Source organism: Sinocyclocheilus grahami, unplaced genomic scaffold (genome assembly GCF_001515645.1).
Source record: "Sinocyclocheilus grahami isolate Dianchi unplaced genomic scaffold, SAMN03320097.WGS_v1.1 scaffold682.1, whole genome shotgun sequence".
In the NCBI taxonomy this organism is placed as follows: Eukaryota; Metazoa; Chordata; class Actinopteri; order Cypriniformes; family Cyprinidae; genus Sinocyclocheilus; species Sinocyclocheilus grahami.
The window spans coordinates 419,604-439,524 of NW_015505861.1; the positions used below are offsets into that span (position 1 = coordinate 419,604).

Here is a 19,921-nt window from a genome sequence, read left to right on the forward strand (position 1 = left end):
AAGAAATTGGGGTTATGCAACTTTCCTAATATAATGAAGAAAAAAGCCTCATTAAAAAGAATGTGTCAAGTAACCTTAAGTAGATTGGCATCATCATTTATTATTATTTCTTAGGGGGAAAACTGCTTCAAAACTGCCAATATTGAATAGTTGAAAAACTTCAAAAACACGCCAAAGTCAGAGTAATGTTTGCAAAAAACGTGTTGAAATAAAACATACAACATGGGAAGGTATCAAAGAGAAGACCCTTGCAGAGAAGCAGTCTCTTAAAATATCAAATAATTTAATTTACGTTGTACGATGTGCTCAAAGGCCCCAAAACATAATAATTCATGATATTCTTAAATATGTATATATTTCATATGAAAATAGAATGGTATATGTAACAAAGTTCGTAGATCGTGAAGAAGGATGCAGGGAACCGGCGAACATTTAAACATAAAACTTTAATAAACAAATAAACGAACACAAAACGAAAGTAAAAGCGGCAGCCCCTCTATATATTATATTATAGTTTTTAATACATTTTTTATGCTTTTTGAGAAGCTTAATTTGTACACATTCAAGCTGTAAGAAAAATATGTTATGTGATTTTTTTTACGAGATTACGCCAAATCACATTTTTAAAGTCAATCATTAAATTGAACAATTGTTGAAAATGGTATAAACGTTTTTCAAAACATACAGAAACCAATAGACATACAACGATTACAGAACTTGCCACATGTTTTAACCTAGATTTTCCTTTCTTTATCTTGGACACTCTTATTTATTTCTTCTCAAAGGGGCTTGTGTGTAAAGCAGAGCAGAGCAGAGATGCTGGTTAATCACGGCTGTTTATCTTCAGAAGCTCCCTTCTTCCTCAGCGATGCCCTGAACACCCAATCCAGCATGAACTTCAGCACTTACGCTCCTCCCAACCTGCACTATGCAGTAAGCACTTCCACAGAAAGCCCTTCTCGCTTCTACAGACATCTGCCTCTCCCCATGGACACCTCCAAGACCACAAACCCCCTCTGGCAGATCCCGAAGACCGGCGTAATAGCCCATCAGCAGCACTCCCCGCCAGACAGCGGAGCCTCAGCTCGGACCGAGACTAACGGAGGAGCCACAGAGGCCAGAGAGGAGAGGAACCGTCCATCTGTGCTCTTTCATTCAGCTCGAGCTGAGGGAGAGAGGAAGACTCTGAACACTGAACCGTGTCACACCAGCGGCCCCAAGAGCCCTCTCAGATCAGACTGCCAACCCAACTCACCCGCCGAGTCCAGCAGCTGCAGTCGAGGAGCGGCGTCTCCTCCCAGCTCCATCAGTCACCCGAAGATCCGCAACTGGAAGAAGTACAAGTTCATCGTGCTGAACTCCGCAGACGGAGCGACTGACAATAGCTCACTCACTCCATCCCACATGGTTACAGAATCCACCGACAAGAACAATGAAGCCCGAGGGCAGCTCATTATGGATAGCAGGTCAGCGTAGCCAAACTTTAAGGATGGCAGTGCAAGTATTAGCATTCGATGCAGTATTTCTGAACATGGTGTCATGTGTTTTTAGCTCTACAGATGAATGCATCAAAACAGAAGTGCGTGACTTTTCACTTCCCAACACTTTGACAGAGGAGAGCAGCACGGGACCCACAAGTTCAGGTGAATACACTTTCCTCAAAATGTTGAAATGGATTTTGGGCCTAAACAGCATTCATACATGGGCAAATCTGATACATTTTTTAGAGAGTTTAATATTTTTGGGAGCACGTGTCAGTCAGAATGGTCAGAGTAACTTTTGTTTTTTATTTTTCATAATTTGAGATACAGCAAGATTTTTTTGAAGCAGGCCCCTGTGAGCCATTTTTGGGAAATAAGTCATTCTTTTTTTAAATAATAATAACCATAATGATATTAGTATTTAGGTATTATTTTATATATAATGTAATGCAATACTTAAATTGCATTAAATATTATTAATAACCTTTTCAAATGTTCACTCATAATAATATATAACTTAAAATAATAAGAAAAATAATAAAGGTCCGTTCACTTAAAACATTTAAATATTTTATTCAATATTTTATTATTTAGCGTTGTAATTAGTCAATAATAATAATATCATTTATCTGTCAATAACAATATTTAGTTATTACATAATAATACAAATAATAGTTATTATTATTATCATCAACTATTTACAAAAATCTAGGCCACAGTTGGTTTCTGAGTTTTATTAAAATAAAACTTAAGTATGTTCACTTAACTATTTTAAAGTATTAAATTAAATCAGAAATGACTTATTATTATTATTATAAATATTGAGGTATTACATTTTATGTATGTGTGCTATTTATAAGTGATGTATATGTAATAACCTATTTAAATATTAAAATACTAGAACTTTTAATAGTTATAGTCATATAAGTCATATTTAATAATATTTAGGAATTACATTGTATATATGTGTGTGTTATATATTTAAGTGATGTGTATGTAATACGTTTTGTGTTAAAATATTAAGAATATTTAGGTATTACAATATATATTTTAAGAGAACACAGCTGAGTTTTATTTTTATTAATTAATTTCCTGTTGGTTTTTTTCTCTTTGGGGGCCCCCTGTTGGTCAGTATGTGCGGTGATCAATATTGGACACAATTTGTTACACTGAACCACAAACCAAGTCATAAGGGTAATGTTTTTGCAATTGAGATTTATACATCATCTGAAAGCTGACTAAATAAGCTTTCCATTGATGTGTGGTTTGTTAGGACAATATTTGGCCGAGATACAACTATTTGAAAATCTGGAATCTGAGGGGGCAAAAAAAATCAAAATATTGAGAAAATCGCCTTTAAAGTTGTCCAAATGAAGTCCTTAGCAATGCATATTACTAATCAAAAATGAAGTTTTGATATATTTACGGTAGTAAATTTACAAAATGCCTTCATGGAACATGATTTTAATATCCTAATGATTTTTGGCATAAAAGAAAAATCGATAATTTTGACCCATACAATGTATTTTTGGCTATTTCTACAAATACACCCGTGCAACTTAAGACTGCTTTTGTGCTCCAGGGTCACATATATGCATGAATGTGAAAAATACAGTCTGCTACTCCTAACTGTAGTGGATAAGCGTCTTTTGGCATCTTATTGTTATTATATCATTATTAGCATAACCAACGTGGATACATCGGATATTGAAGACAGTCTGAACAGATCTGACTTCATCACTTACAGTGCTGACAGTCAGTCCTACAGAAGCCTAATAGCTCTTGTGTTGTGTTTGCAGAGCGGGACAGACTCTACTGTAACGAGTGTGAGTCCAAGAGCGAATCAGAGAAGCCGCGCTGGCTACAGGACGGAAAACCGTTCAAATGTGACCGCTGTCAGGCCATGTTCTGCTATAATGGAAACCTAGCGAGCCCCAAGACCGTCCACACAGGTAAATTTGCAGTTCTTTGGAACGCTGCGATGGCGCTCACTCAAACTTGTGTGTTGCAGTTTTACATTTTCCTAATGGTTTTTCATTGCAGGAGAGAAGCCGTATCGCTGCAACGTGTGTGGCGCTCAGTTCAACAGACCTGCCAATCTGAAGACACACTCACGGATCCACTCAGGAGAAAAACCATACAAATGTGAAACCTGCGGCTCGCGCTTCGTCCAGGTAAAAACCCACCCCCAGAGCGTGTTTCTGTACAGCGACAATGCAAAACAAACGCGTCTTCTACTGTCGTGGTTTTCAGGTGGCTCATCTGAGAGCTCACGTACTGATCCACACCGGAGAGAAACCGTACCCGTGTGACATCTGCGGCACGCGCTTCCGCCACCTTCAGACACTGAAGAGTCACTTACGAATCCACACGGGAGAGAAACCGTATCATGTGAGCACCTTCACATCATCGACGTCACATTTCTTCACATATCAGAATTGAATATTAGATCTGAGAAAGCATTCGATGTGAACTCTTCTTGGTTTCTCCTTTCAGTGTGAGAATTGTGATCTGCACTTCCGTCACAAGAGTCAGCTGCGTCTGCATCTGCGACAAAAGCACGGAGCCGTCACCAACACCAAGGTCCAGTATCGCAGAAGCAGAACCTCTTGAAAAAACCTGAAGCTGTTTCAAAACATTTTCAATTCTTTTAGTGGTACAGCCACCAGAACATACAGATGGATCTCTGTGTTTACTCTTATGGTGACGTTGCATATTAGGCTCACGTACTGATCCACACCGGAGAGAAACCGTACCCGTGTGACATCTGCGGCACGCGCTTCCGCCACCTTCAGACGCTGAAGAGTCACTTACGAATCCACACGGGAGAGAAACCGTATCATGTGAGCACCTTCACATCATCGACGTCACATTTCTTCACATATCAGAATTGAATATTAGATCTGAGAAAGCATTCGATGTGAACTCTTCTTGGTTTCTCCTTTCAGTGTGAGAATTGTGATCTGCACTTCCGTCACAAGAGTCAGCTGCGTCTGCATCTGCGACAAAAGCACGGAGCCGTCACCAACACCAAGGTCCAGTATCGCAGAAGCAGAACCTCTTGAAAAAACCTGAAGCTGTTTCAAAACATTTTCAATTCTTTTAGTGGTACAGCCACCAGAACATACAGATGGATCTCTGTGTTTACTCTTATGGTGACGTTGCATATTATCTCTTAAATATGGACTAGTTCACCAGCACATTCTGGTTCAGCCTGCATGATTTCACCCAAATATCATGATGTACGTCAAGTTCTGGTCGATAGTCCTAGTGGAAGATTGAGCATAATTTTATCTGTAGTATTTATTTTTATTAAGAATGCTATTTCACTCCCTCTCCAATCAAACTATGCACTGTATATATATATAATATGCAAACAAGGAATATTGGTACAAAATAATTATGCGATCGCAGTGTGTGTTTTATCAGTGTGGTACATTTAAAGAAGCTCTGCTCTGACAGTTCTATTGTATTTACTTGTATTTGTACAGCTGTTTTTGGTACTAGAGGGCCGAAGGTCCTTGCAATTAAATATTTCATACCAAACAAATGAGAGCAAAGTTCTGTTTGTATTTTTTCACATATTTAAGAATATAAAATAATTAAGAATATTCATATTTTGAATTAAGTGTTGTTTTTCATACTTGTAGTTATATTAATATTTAATTGCTGTTTAAGTTTAATCTATTTTTACTTCCATTGCAGTTTCCAAGTTCCAGTTCTGGTTTAGTTTTTATTTATTTCCATTGAGTCATTTTAGTACTTTCATTTATTTCAGTTAGTTGCCAAGGCAACGTTTTTGTTTAAACTTTTTCATCTAATATGTGCATTTTAGTTTATTTAAGCTTTATTTCAATAAAAAAAAAATTGTATTTTATAAAATAAATTTGATTTTAGTTAACAATACCCCAGGGTGAAAAATATTTATAAAGAATATATTCATCTTAATTTCAACATTTACTAATACATTATTTAAATCAAAAGTGGTCTCTGTTAATATTATTTAACAAACCTGACTTAACATAAACCAACAATTAATATATACATATTAGTGCTGTCAACCGATTAATCGCATCCAAAATAAAAGTTTTTTGTTAACATGATATTTAAGTGTGTACTGTGCATATTTATTATGTATATATAAATACAAGCACATGTATACATTTAACAAAAACATGTTATGTTTATATATTAAATATATTTATATATAATATAAAATATTTTCAAAATATATGTTAACTTTTATTTTGAATGCGATTAATCGTGATTAATTGTTTGACAGGACTAATATATATATATACTAACATAAAATGAATAAATACTGTAATAAATTGCTCATTGGTAATGCATTAATTAACATTAACTAATGGGACCTTCTTGTAAAGCGTTACCAAAAAGGCTTTTGTCACACTGCAGAACCATTGGAAATTAAATTAAATAAATAAATAGTTACAGGACATAAGCACTTTACTTTCAAAAAATGTCAATTTTGAATCTTAAATCTTGATGTTGAAAAAAGGCAGGTCAATGAATATGTGTCAAACTAGTCGTTGTTCAGGCATATTGTTGTTACACACATTAAATGGGCAAAAGTCACAGAACCTGATCATCCAACATACCTCCACACTAGATGGTGCAAGTGTCACGCTGATTCATTCACTTACAAAAGTACTGCGGTCTGTTATATATAAGGCTCATAGTCATGCTCATAGTTCTCTTCCACACAACAAAACCTGCATGAGCATAGCTTTGTCCAAAGACTGATTGTTTGTGCAGAAACATGAGAGGTCCTTTCACAAGCTCAGATTGCTCATGTTTCACAGCTTTATACCTACAGTGAATTTAAAGGGCCTGAACCTTTACTATTATTCCATTATTTCCTCCAGTGAACGAGAACAACTGTCCAACAATCTGTCCACATGCTTTTGTAGTTGAGAAACCAGATATTCTGTGTGAAAGAACAGCAATTCGCAAACTGGTCATATCCCGTTTGAAGTGTTTTTAGACTGCCGCCTGTTGACAAGCATCACATTTTAATGGGTTGTAGAGTAAAAAATAAGAACATTTCAATTTCTTAAATTCTAAATTTACCTTTAATTAAAATTATTCCTACGTGACTTCACTTTGTTATTTTTACCAACTTAACATTCATACACACTTATATTTAAGTTCAAAAGTTCCTCTCTTTTAAAACAATACCAATATTTTTTAAAGGGGTCATATGATGCTACATGCACTTTTACAAGTTGTTTGAACTGAAATGTGTGTTGGCAGTGTGTGTACACAACCACCCTATAATGATAAAAATCCACCCAGTGGTTTTTTTTTTTTTATCTCTTAAATGTTTTCCCCTTTCTCAAATCGAGCCGATCTCAGATGCCTGTCTGTGTGACGTCACACAGACAGGCCCCTCCCACGATAGTTTGATTGACAGTAGCGTTTCAGCACAGACTGGACTGGTGTCTTACCTTATGCTGTGTTCAAGTCCTCCTGGGACGTTCGTACTTACGAGTTGACGAGTCGTAATTACGACGTTAGGTGCGTTTAAGTCAGTTTAGTCGGCACAAGATGGCGGTGTACCTTCTTTTAATAAATTACAAGAAAATACAACAGGATCTGTTAACTCTGCTTATAGAAAACGAAGAGCAAAGAATTCGCATCAGGTGTGTTTAAATTTTTTTTTTTTAGACCAGGATCCCAGTATAACTGATTTTCAGCATCAACAAATGCTAAAATACAGAGATTTAAAAAAGCTGTTAGCTAAATGCAACATGGCAAATCAAAAGATTTTTCAACTATAGGTGTAAAAATGATAGCATTTTTTTTTACTTGGATTTCATTAACTAGCTGCGTAACAAGAACATGACCAATTTAAGTTTATAGGACAACTAAACTATCAATTTAAACAAAAATTTCCCGTCAACTACAGACGTTGCACCCATCGATTCCGCCATGTTTCTCATTGACACGCCCCCAACTCGGAAACGTACTGTTTCCCACTCGTAATAACGACTTTGTGGTGGCGTTCATGTGCGTTCAACTTGTAAATACGATCTATCCGACATGACTTGAACGCACCAATAGACCCACCCTGAGTGAGATGTAGACAAGAATGACTCCTAACAAGCAATGAGGTGTTCTGTTGTTGGATGTAATAATGAACATAGCAGTCGTCATTTACTCCCGACATCTGAGCCGCTGAAGATGCAGTGGATCTCGTTTGTTTTTGAAGGGAATGCGCCCCCGATCTACATAAATGCATCTATGTTCACGCGAATCATTCATGATCCAGCCTCATCTACAGAAGTGAGTATAATGTTTTGTAATGAATCTTTGCAAATCGCCTTTCCTAATAATGTGCTAATTAGCAAGTTTCACGATGAATGCGGCTAAATTAAACAGTCTCTCTGAGAGCGGCTCGGAAGAGAGGGGCGGAGTCAGCAGAGCTCATTAACATTTAAAGGAAAATGCTACAAAACGTTTTTTTGACAGGGTAAAAAAGGTGTTTTTTTACACTACCATTGAGAAATTCTTACCAAACTATGTTACAGACTTTTCATTAAGACCCTAAAGAATCATATCAACTTGTGGAAAATGGGCATCCGATGACCCCTTTAAGAAAGCTTTTAGAATAACTGAGTGTAACTTGACTTGTTCTATATTATTTGCTAGGTATAAGGCTTTTAATATTCATTTTTGCAATGACCTTCAACCCTGTGATGTTCAACACACTGAAACTGAATGATATACACAACCACTCAATTTAGTGTGCGGTCAGTAAGATTTTTTCAATATTAAGTCTCTTACAATGCATTTATTTGCTTAAAAATACAGTAAAAAACTGTAACATTATGAAATATCATTACAATTTAAAATAACTGATTTCTATTTTAATACATTTTCAAATATAATTTATTCCTGTGATCGAAGCTGAATTTTCAGCATCATTACTCCAGTCTTCAGTGTCACATGATCCTTCAGAAATCATTCTAATATGCTGATTTGCTGCTCAATAAATATTTTTTGATTTTTAATATTGAAAACAGTTGTGCTGCTTCATATTTTTATGGAAAACATGAAACAATTTTTTTTTATTTTTTATCTTTGACAAACAACATTTTTTTTGTTGCTAAAAGAGACAAACTGCTGGTTCTTTTTTTACATTTTCAATTTATTTCATGAATAATTTTGGTGATGCATATAATAGTGCCTGCCATATATATGTGAAACTAGCATTTAAATCAAGAAGGCGTTTATTCTTCTCCTGTATGCAGATCTTTGAATTGCTGATATAAAAAAGTTACAAGATTAAAACTGAGCATTAGACTGGAGTCAGAAGACATTCGACATCATAACATTTATTTTTTTCCCCAGAGGGTTCTGTCATCCTTAATATTTCATATATTGTTTTGTGTTATTTACTGGACCGTCACATCAATATGACAAATTCAGTTTATTCACGAACAACGTCAAAGACACGGACAATCAAATAAAAGCATGAGCCCCCAATTCCATTTTTTCAATATTAAGTCTCTTACAATGCATTTATTTGCTTAAAAATACAGTAAAAAACTGTAACATTATGAAATATCATTACAATTTAAAATAACTGATTTCTATTTTAATACATTTTCAAATATAATTTATTCCTGTGATCGAAGCTGAATTTTCAGCATCATTACTCCAGTCTTCAGTGTCACATGATCCTTCAGAAATCATTCTAATATGCTGATTTGCTGCTCAATAAATATTTTTTGATTTTTAATATTGAAAACAGTTGTGCTGCTTCATATTTTTATGGAAAACATGAAACAATTTTATTTTTTTTTTTTATCTTTGACAAACAACATTTTTTTTGTTGCTAAAAGAGACAAACTGCTGGTTCTTTTTTTACATTTTCAATTTATTTCATGAATAATTTTGGTGATGCATATAATAGTGCCTGCCATATATATGTGAAACTAGCATTTAAATCAAGAAGGCGTTTATTCTTCTCCTGTATGCAGATCTTTGAATTGCTGATATAAAAAAGTTACAAGATTAAAACTGAGCATTAGACTGGAGTCAGAAGACATTCGACATCATAACATTTATTTTTTTCCCCAGAGGGTTCTGTCATCCTTAATATTTCATATATTGTTTTGTGTTATTTACTGGACCGTCACATCAATATGACAAATTCAGTTTATTCACGAACAACGTCAAAGACACGGACAATCAAATAAAAGCATGAGCCCCCAATTCCCCACATCTTAAAATCTACTGCCTGAGCAAAGACGGCACGTGTTTGGAACACAGCAGCCACAATATGATAAAAGAGAAACGTACAGCTAAAACTCAGCTCTCTATGGGGTGGCCAGCAAACAGTCCTCAGAACCTGCTGTGGATTACTATACAAAACAATGAGAAATGCAACCAAACACAACACAAACGGGTCTGGAAATCTACTCAGATACTCTTACTTCCTGTTGGTCATTTATAATCACTCATTAGTTTAGTGAATAAAACAGAGAATGAAAAGTGCAGAAACCAATTATAAATGCAGTATTTTCCAACCTACTCTTGGCTTATTTGTTTTATACACTGGATGGTGGATGTTTCGTAACATCTCTCACATGTTTGACACAGAAGACTATCTTGAAGTTAAGAGCAGAAGCGTGCATGTTCTGTTCCTATAGAAGTGCCCTGAACATTATTGCTCAAACTGGCTTGATTCTCTACTGAAACATTGTTCCTCTTCATTGTAATATTGAGCAAGCGTGGATCGTTTGCTCAACAAGTGTTTTGCTTTCAGACTTACAAACATAGATATGAGCACACTCTCTCTCACGACTAAAACCCTATTTTACTGTTGAATGAGTAAAAATGTAGATATCGATACATGAAGGCATAGCACTGCCGACAACAAACAGACACCTTCATTTCCCAGAATTCGTTTTTTTTTTTGCTGTGGATGTTTAGCTTTCTTTATCCAGAATGTTCTTCACATCCGCAAACACCTGGAAAAAAAAACAGGTAAAAGGAAGCAATATGAAACTCAAAAAGATGGACAGATGTTTATTATTTACCTCTGGCACAGTAAAGAGCAGTGTTATTTTCGTATTATTTCTATATTATTATTATTATTGTATTTAATAATACATCAGTATCAGGGCCGGGTTTTGACGTTTCATGATTCGATTTGAGTCACAAACTTGCGATTCGATTCCGATTTAATATCGATTATTTTGGATATATATCAGGTAAAGTACATGGCAAATGTTCTCAAGGAAAAAAATCTCTCAACTAATGTCATAAAATATACACGAGACGAGAGTAGGGCTGTCACGATTCCTTGATTAAATTTGAGTACTCGAATATTAAAAAAAAAATCCTTGATGGCATTTTGCTCGTGTCGATTAACCGGCAAAATACCAAAAGTAGCGCATTCCACAGACGAGAATCCGTGAAAAGCATTATTCGACCGTTTTCTAAGGCTGCACAAAATATTAAAACCATAAAAAAATTGTAAAGCATAGTGCTATTGTGAATTCACAAAGGCTGCGATTCAATTAAATGAATATATGCGCTGCCGGTTTAATATGCGCTTTATAAAAGTTTAAACCCTCGCTCTGAGATTGCATGTTTTGATGTCCACATGTGCTTGTTCAAGAAATTTCAGTGGCTGTAGTATTTCTAAAGAATCATAAAGACATTTGAATTAAATATTAAACAAGGATTAGATTGTGCTGTAAAATGTGTAAAAACAATCATCAGGCTGTTGGCGCCCTCTGCAGGCTTTTGATATAATACATAATGTACATAAGTTATGATTATATTGTTTTATTACATGATGTAAATATGAACTGTTTTGTTCAGTAAAACCATATGATTACTTGTTTTTGATATTTTATGTTTACTTGCTTTTGATATTTTATAAAATCATGATATTTTTGAGAGTCAGCTGGTACTACATTGCTATAATATTGAAGGATAAAATGAACTGACTTAAATTACACTCAAAGTTTTTTATAATAAAGTTATAACTTTAGTATTATTTCTACTCCAATTATTATTATTATAATTTTTTTTATATATATAAATGGTGGCTGTCATAACTTACGGAAGTCCTAAGAGGCTTATTTATCAACTATATTCAGGTCTATAGTGCCACCTGTTGGCGCAGTTGTGTAACTTAGAGAACAACTTTCGTTATGTCGAGATCATGAGAAAATTAAGTCGTGATAACGAGAAAACAACTTTCGTTATGTCAAGATCACGAGAAAATATGAAGTCGTGATAACGAGAAAACAACTTTCGTTATGTCGAGATCACTAGAAAATTAAATCGTGATAACGAGAAAACAACTTTCATGACATGTCGAGATCACGAGAAAATTAAGTCGTGTTAATGAGAAAACAACTTTCGTTATGTCGAGATCACGAGAAAATATTAAGTCGTGATAACGAGAAAACAACTTTCGTTATGTCGAGATCACGAGAAAATATTAAGTCGTGATAACGAGAAAACAACATTCGTTATTATGTCGAGATCACGAGAAAACAACTTTCGTTATGTCGAGATCGCGAAAAAATATTACGTCGTGACAACGAGAAAACAACTTTCGTTATGTCGAGATCACTAGAAAATTCAATTGTGATAACGAGAAAACAACTTTCGTTATGTCGAGATCACTAGAAAATTCAATTGTGATAACGAGAAAACAACTTTCGTTATGTCGAGATCACTAGAAAATTAAGTCGTGATCACAAGAAAACAACTTTTGTTATGTCGAGATCACGAGAAAATTAAGTCGTGATCACGAGAAAACAAGAAAAAAAATTTATAATCTATGGCCTCTTAGAACTTCCGTAAAAACTTGACTGATTTATTTAAACAAATTAAATATTGAAGAACAGTAAAAAATTATAATGAATATGTTACATGGTGCATATATTTAGCAAAATGCTCCTCTCGAAAGTTCATTTTTCTAGCTGACTAATGAGTTTATGGTCACCGAATGTGTTTTTTTCTGAGGTAAATGTGATGTTAAGTGACATTGTTTACAAGCTTTTAACTATTAAACCGGAGGAGATGATCAGTTCTCACGTACTTCTCTTGAACTGAGGCGCTACAGCGATCTGTCACTCCACATTAAACAGCGCAAAAACTGTATTTATAAGTTTAATATTGTAATAAATTGGACAGAATTTGAAATCTTAGACTTTGTTTCATATCAAATGTAACAAAGCACAAAACGTATTGCAATTTATTGGATGGGAGGCTACAATGATCCGTTCATTAACTGAAAACAAGCTAGACTAATCGGGACTAATTGGATTTAAGAATAGATATTGTTTTGTAAAAATGAGAATAGATTAAAATCGAGAAATCAACATTTTTTACTTGGCCCTAATCAATATATTATTAATATGGTATTAAATACAAAAAAAAAAAAACACAGAAACATTCAAATAAGCCTTTATTTTCAGTTTTCATTTAATTATTTCATGTTTTAGCAATTATGTCATGTGCTTTTGTGATTTCAGTTTTAGTTTTAATAATTTTTCCTTTGGTTTTTTTAAGCTTAAGTGTTTCGTCTAATATTTATATGCACAATAGAATAACAGCATTTTTTGTATAGCAACATATAGAGACTATATATTCTAGTAAAATATACATCTTCTTAATGAGTATGATTAATAAAATAATATTGGGATTTTCATGAAAATTTGTGTCCTTAAAATGAATAGTTGAAAATGAAAATTTGCTGAAAATTTACTCACCCTCAGGCCATCCAAAATGTAGATGAGTTTGTTTCTCCATCATAACAGATTTGGAGAAATGTAGCATTCCATCACTTGCTCGCTAGTGGATCCTCTGCAGTGAATGGGTGCCGTCAGAATCAGAGTCCAAACAGCTGATAAAAACATCACAATAATCCACATCACTCCAGTCCATCAATTAATGTCTTGAGAAGCGAAAAGCTGCATGTTTGTAAGAAAATTCATCATTAATGCATTTTTAACTTAATACAGTTGCTTCTGACTAAAATGGTGGATTTTGATGTGAGAGGGATGGACTCGTTTTTTGGCCAGAAGCAACAGATTAAAATTAAAACATACTAATGATGGATTTGTTTCTTACAAACATGCAATGTTTCACTTAAAAAAAAAAACATTAAGTGATGGACTGGAGTGGTGTGGATTATTATGATGCTTTTATCAGCTGTTTGGACTCCCATTCTGACGGCACCCATTCACTGCAGAGGATCCATTATTGAGCAATACGTGATTACGTGACAACGTGATATTGCAATAAGTGATGCAATACTACATTTCAGATCTGTTCCAATGAAGAAACAAACTCATCTACATCTTGGATGACCAGAGTAAATTTTCAGCAGATTTGTGTTTTCAGGTGAACTATTCCTGTTCCTACTATTTTTTATTAATATGCATAAGTCGTGATAACGAGAAAACAACTTTCGCTATGTCAAGATCACAAGAAAATTAAGTCGTGATAACGAGAAGCATTTCGAAGCATTTTTGATAGTCTTTCAAAAACTATCAATTAATAAAGCATAATAAAATTAAGTTCTATTTGATTTACCTTTAATACAAAACTTTAAAAAAAAATACATTTAATGAGATAACTAAAACCAGTCGTACCTCATCCACTGATCGGGAGGCATATAAAGCATAATAAAATTAAGTTCTATTTGATTTACCTTTAATACAAAACTTTTAAAAAAATACATTTAATGAGATAACTAAAACCAGTCGTACCTCATCCACTGATCGGGAGGCATCAATCGTGCACACCTTCCCCTGCTTCTCGTACTGTACTATAATGGGTCGTGTGGACTGGAGGTACGTCTGGATCCTGAAAATTAAAGTTAAGGCGAATCAAACGCACAACCAAAGTCACTGTAAACATGACCGTGAGAGTCCATCCTTTTCCGTATAGGTCTGCTAACATACAGTAATCATATTACATGCTTTGTATGCAGCTCAATATATCTGATACAGTTATAATGGGGAGAACTACCTTTTCTCTAGACTTTCTCTGTTATCATCAGTGCGTCCGCTGCTCTTGCCCCGCTCTAAACATCTGTCAATGCACACCTGAAAAACACAACAGCTGAAAATCACATTTTATGTAGACAGTATAAATTGTGAATGTGATCTCTTTGGTGTTTATGATTGATCAACTGTTTTTTTTGTACATTATTAATAAAAGTCAGTTTAAAATAGTTTTCTTATGATGGTAATTTAAAAAAACTTTTTACTAAATGTTATTTACTAGGTGTTTCGATTCTATATGCATGTGTATGGAACAAATAGTGTTGCTTTAACCACTGCACCTATGGAACTTAATTGGAAACTTATTTTTTTATATTGTTACTTTCGATAAGAAACAAAGTCTCATCTTACAAATTCTGACCATTTTTTCCAGGAAATTTAAATAATAAATGCTGTTTTGGGGCTCGCTGTATAGGCACCTCATCACGCCACAGTGTGGAGCGCTAGTGAACGCAATCTCCCCTTCCTCTTTACTACTAGTTATAGCATGAAATAAACATGAATGAACATCTCATGTAATCACTCAACCAGTGTTTCAACTGCAGAAACACAACAATAAAACAGCTTGTAAACAAAATGTCACACAGCATTACATACCTCAGGCCAGTCATTTAATGTCCACAGCTTGATTGTTTGCTAGAGAAATGAACTCTGGAGAAGAGCATATCACTAAATAAGCCTATATATTAATTATATTTTACTTAACCTATTAGTGATAATTATTAAGTTATGACAGTTACCGTGCAACTGATTATTTCAACATCAAATAGACTGCCTTATGTGCAATTTATGTGTTTGCATACAATGTGTGTATTTAATTATTATACATAAAAATAAATAACAATTGAATTTAATAGTTTGGACTCTGTTGTTCATTGTAACCTTTAATATTAATGTGCAAGTATTAGGGCTCCCTATAGTTTACAGCATTAGCTGAGGTAGATTTTCATCCTTAAGAAATTTTAATATTATTAGTTTGAATTTATTTAAAGTCAGAACAACAATTTGTTCAGTAAACCACTCTTTAATAAAAACAAAAAAAATACACAATTTTTTTTTGTTAATTTTTTCCTCCCTGCTGTAAAAACCAAGACACGTACCGAACCATTGTGTTTGTGTACCATTACACCTCTATTTACAAATAAAAATTTGCAAAAATTATTTTATTTTTCATTCCAAATGATATATCAAAAATCAGATGCCACTTTAATCAACTGTAATGGTAGTGCAATAAATCAAAAACACTCTTAAAACATATGCTGCCCCTCACCTCATTACCGCAGTCAAAGAAAAGAACAAACTTGACATCTGCCTTCCCGTCCATGACAGTGTTCCATCCCTGCAGGTTGTCTTGGTTACGTGGGAAACCATCGATAAGAAAGCGGAACTTCTTTTCATCGGCTTTCATGGTCTCTTCCATTGCCTGATAAATACAGGTTTTTTTGTTCCAGTAAAGATAAAGATCAGAATACATCCATTTTTAGATAAGATAAATGACTGGTCTGCTCAGAAAAGGCCGGTCAATCAGAATTACAACTTGACTGTAAAGAGGCTTGTCAGTTTTATAATGGTATCGGATTTATGCCTATTATGAGACAAGCCTGTCCATTTATGGCTATTATGAGCTCTCCTCCCCTGAATCTGCTCACATTTTTTATCAAGTAAAATTTCTCTATCTGTTTGAAAATGTTGCCTGCTCATGTTCCAGTTTCCTTCTACAGTCACCATGAGTCACGACCTGGAATGCTTTGGCTTGTTAAGCAGGACGGACGAGTTGTAACCACCTTTTTCAGCAAGTTGATGGTGATTTCAACAGGAACTATCTTGCCCTCTTTGATGTAGGAGTCAATGAGCTGACCAAACTCAGAGCCGCTGCGGCTGCGCTCCGCTCTCAGCAGGTCTCCGGCAGACAGGTGAGTGTAGCTGTAGTTCTGAGCGCAGGAGAGAGACAGTTAAACAAAAACATCACATATTACGAACTGCAATGCAGCACATTATAGTCCCGTAAGATTATAAACTCCTTATGATGGAATATGACAGTTGTCATTTATATGAACGGAAAGAAAAAAAAGAGAGGTGTGTGGGTTTGGTAACCGAACAGGCAGCTTTGTAGCAAAGGCCATCCAGACACTATACTGTAAAAAATGACCGTGAATTTAACGGTAAAAGACTGTAAAAATGCTACAGTAAAAACCTGTTAAATGGTTAACGGTAAATTCCCCTACTATATACGCTGAAAAACTGTATTGGACATTACATGTATTGGACATTAATTTTACGGTAGTATACCGTTTTTGGAAGTGAAAAAGACTGTATAATTTACAGTGAATAACCGTAAATAGACATTCCCAGAATTCCCTGCGTTACATTTCAAATTTGATGTTTTTTTGTTGAAATAACTATGTTTCTTCTTAGTTTTTTCTTATCAGTTTTGTATATTAGGGTTGTGTGTTACACTTAATGTTGTTAAATGAATGTTTATTGCATTATTTCAGTTTCACGTGTGTTGCCATGATGGTGTTTAGTGTTTGTGTGAATGACACTGTGCACCTTCTATACATGTTATTATCTAAAAGCTGCTTGTGATGGGCTTTGGTTCATCATGTGACTTTCTCATCACCACCTGCATTAAGTGGTTATCAGATTAGGTACAAAACAGATTTCAGTACTTCAATAGGTTGGTATATTAACATTATATCAGTTAATGAAATTACGGTTTTTAACTGTAAATTTGAAACCGTAAAAACCTGAAACGTTGCTACTGTATTTCTTACGGTAAAATTCCGGCAACCACAGCTGCCGTTTTTTTACCGTAAATTTTACGGAATTTTCACATATCCAATGGTTTTTAAGATCATGAAACACAAATTCAGTCAAGTGTGGCTGCTAGAGTATGTGTGGCCATCATGAGCACACAAAAGACTCATTTTACAACCTTGCTCAGATGCCATATGGCTAATAAAGAAGGTTTTTTCTAACACTCCAAGTACGGACTAAACAGCTTTACAAAATGAGAACAGAGATTGGATCAAACAACAGTTATAAGATACGAGTAGTTGACATGAAATGCCGTGGCAGTTAATGCAAATATACACTTATGTGGGTCAAAGACAAGATGTCGCATTTTGTTGTCTGCATCAAATTATACAGTATTTACAAAAGTAAATTTTATATACACAGAAAGCATATTAAATGCAAGTCTATACTGCAAGTGTTTCAAATAACTTTTGTCAAAATAAAAATGTCAAAATATGGGTGAAATAATGTTCCATCACCATTCAGTGCAACAGATATAATTATGTAAAAATGAAACAACATACTTATTCTGACCAGTGCTTACTAAAATATATAAAAGAAAAGTGATCATACTAAATTTGATTTTATTTTCAATTAAAACTTCTTGCTGTGAATGAAGGATAGTGGCCGAGATTAAATGCTTAATTAGTATTTGAATTGGTAAATAATTAGTAACTATTTTTTTAAATAGTCTTTTAATGTCATCTACATATTCTTGTGATATCTTAGTGGGCGTCGTCTGTAAATCATAGTAAGAACGTAAAGTCATTATTTTAGCTCAGAAAAAAATACAATTAAACAGGACACATTCTAAAGCATTACAAAAACGAATTTTAAAGCTGTACTGAACAGTAACATTGTGAAATATTTATTTATTCCTGTGGATTTTCAGCAGCCATTATGTCAGTATTCAATGCCTTCGGTGTCTTTAAATGAATCCTTCAGAAATGACTGTTTATACTGTATTATCATGTATAGTCGTATCAGTTTTACGCTTCTCACATATGCCCTTCTACCCAGTGCTGGTGCCAGATCAAGACAGCTGAACACTGCACAGAGAGCAGGGAGCGACCTGTCTGAACACAGAATATATGAATATGAACGCGGAAATGAACGGTGCTGCCACTTAAGCTGCAGCAAATCTGAATCCATTACCACTCTACCAGCCCCAGAAAGCCTCGTTGTCTGAAACACAACGCTTAAATGGCTATTCTCCCTCAATATGCTAAAAGACTTAATGCTGCATCTCTCTTACCGCCACGATTCTCGCGCATTGTGTCCCTTTCCCCGCGCCAGGCCCGCCCAAAACAAACACGACCTGCGGCTTCATCATCACGCTCCACCCGTGCACAGCGCGTGGAAGCTTCTTCAGCCGGTGCAGCAAAGCCACAATCATAAACCGTGCGGATAAGAGAGCGCTGCACTCAATGTATGACCATCGACCCCTGAGAGTCCGGGACAGAGCTGCTTGAATGACCGGCTGATGCGTGTCGAGGAAGAGCGGCGGCCAGATTCCACTTCCGCCGTACACGTGTCCGACCAATCAGAGAGCAGAGGATTTACGGACGTCACTTAAACGACGCCCATAGCTCTAAACGCTCAACATTGTGTGCATCTTATAATATTTGTTATTTCCTTTAATGTACAGTTGACTGAATGCTCTGTGACCTTTTGCCTGGTTGTTAAAAAGTGCCTTTACTTTATATAATGTAATTTATATTGCCCCTGGCCCTGTATGTTTTTTTTTGTACTTTATTTATTTTTGTTTTGTGATTTTGTTGTTACTAGGGTTGTATATTTTTGTATACTTCTCGATAATCCTAATAAAAAAATAAAAAAATTAAAAACGCTCTCTAGAAGGCGCACCCCTCCTGCGCCCTGTCGCGCTCCAGCATCAGCACCCGTGTTGCCATGTCCGCTTATTAAATGCGACGTCGTTTTTATATATATATATATATATATATATATATATATATATATATATATATAGTTGTGCTTATAATTTGAATACGAGCATTCCCAAATTTTGGCATAATGTTTAGAATGTATAACCATAAATTAGATTTGCTGATGCTTGACCTTCATTACAGCACAAAGTATGACTAACCGTTCAGTAGGCCTACGTCTGCATTTTCTAAGGAAAAAGGGTATTTACATGTAATTTTCACAACTTCTTTTTCGTAAAGACATATCATCAGCTGAACACTTGGTATTTTGTTAAACAACAGCACAATCTATTGAAGACACTGCACTTTTACCCTTCACGGCCTCGTTTTCATTCCTGTAAAATAATAATAATAATAAATATGGCTACCCTGATGGGGACCCTTTTCACAAGACTGAGACGTTTCAACGGTCATCAGAATCGTAATCCTCCAAAGTTTTTGGTATTTTCATTTTGTTTTAAAAATGTATGTACATTTATAACACTATATGTTGTATTACCTTTGCATCAAATTACAAAAAAAACACAAACTAGTTAACGCTAAGGCGAGGGTGTTTCTAATACAGCGTTTTCTGGAGTTTCTCTACTGACTGATTTGCTGTTTGAACAAATGGGAATGCAAACAATATATCTGT

At 34.9% G+C, this 19,921-nt stretch overlaps 2 protein-coding genes across 3 annotated transcripts in view; one reads left to right on the forward strand and one right to left on the reverse strand.

The window, feature by feature from the left end:
- The window catches only part of LOC107559367 (B-cell lymphoma 6 protein homolog), a 7,956-nt gene extending 2,942 nt beyond the window's left edge, over positions 1-5,014 (forward strand). Inside the window, exons 4-10 of one of the 2 annotated variants that reach the window (XM_016243154.1) lie at positions 786-1,466; positions 1,552-1,643; positions 3,281-3,433; positions 3,525-3,655; positions 3,735-3,749; positions 4,202-4,324; positions 4,430-5,014. In XM_016243154.1, coding sequence (XP_016098640.1) covers positions 786-1,466; positions 1,552-1,643; positions 3,281-3,433; positions 3,525-3,655; positions 3,735-3,749; positions 4,202-4,324; positions 4,430-4,546 — 1,312 coding nt within the window. In that variant the 3' untranslated portion in view covers positions 4,547-5,014. The other variant, XM_016243153.1, reaches the window with a different exon arrangement.
- Positions 5,015-10,037: 5,023 nt separating this feature from the next.
- Positions 10,038-18,869, reverse strand: LOC107559368 (UMP-CMP kinase). The gene is made up of 6 exons (XM_016243155.1): positions 18,597-18,869; positions 16,330-16,476; positions 15,816-15,968; positions 14,511-14,587; positions 14,249-14,345; positions 10,038-10,480 (listed from the first exon to the last, which is right to left on the reverse strand). Exons 1-6 carry the CDS (start codon positions 18,735-18,737, stop codon positions 10,439-10,441), a joined length of 657 nt encoding a protein of 218 aa, XP_016098641.1. The 5' UTR covers positions 18,738-18,869; the 3' UTR covers positions 10,038-10,438.
- Positions 18,870-19,921: the final 1,052 nt, after the last annotated feature.

Excerpts from the sequence above, each read along its gene's own strand:
- LOC107559368 (XM_016243155.1), bottom strand. The coding sequence starts at position 18,737 with ATGATTGTGGCTTTGCTGCACCGGCTGAAGAAGCTTCCACGCGCTGTG. Across the intron at positions 15,969-16,329 it reads CCATCAACTTGCTGAAAAAG|GCAATGGAAGAGACCATGAA; the intron begins GTGGTTACAACT and ends TGTATTTATCAG. Across the intron at positions 14,346-14,510 it reads AGAGAAAGTCTAGAGAAAAG|GATCCAGACGTACCTCCAGT; the intron begins GTAGTTCTCCCC and ends TTTAATTTTCAG.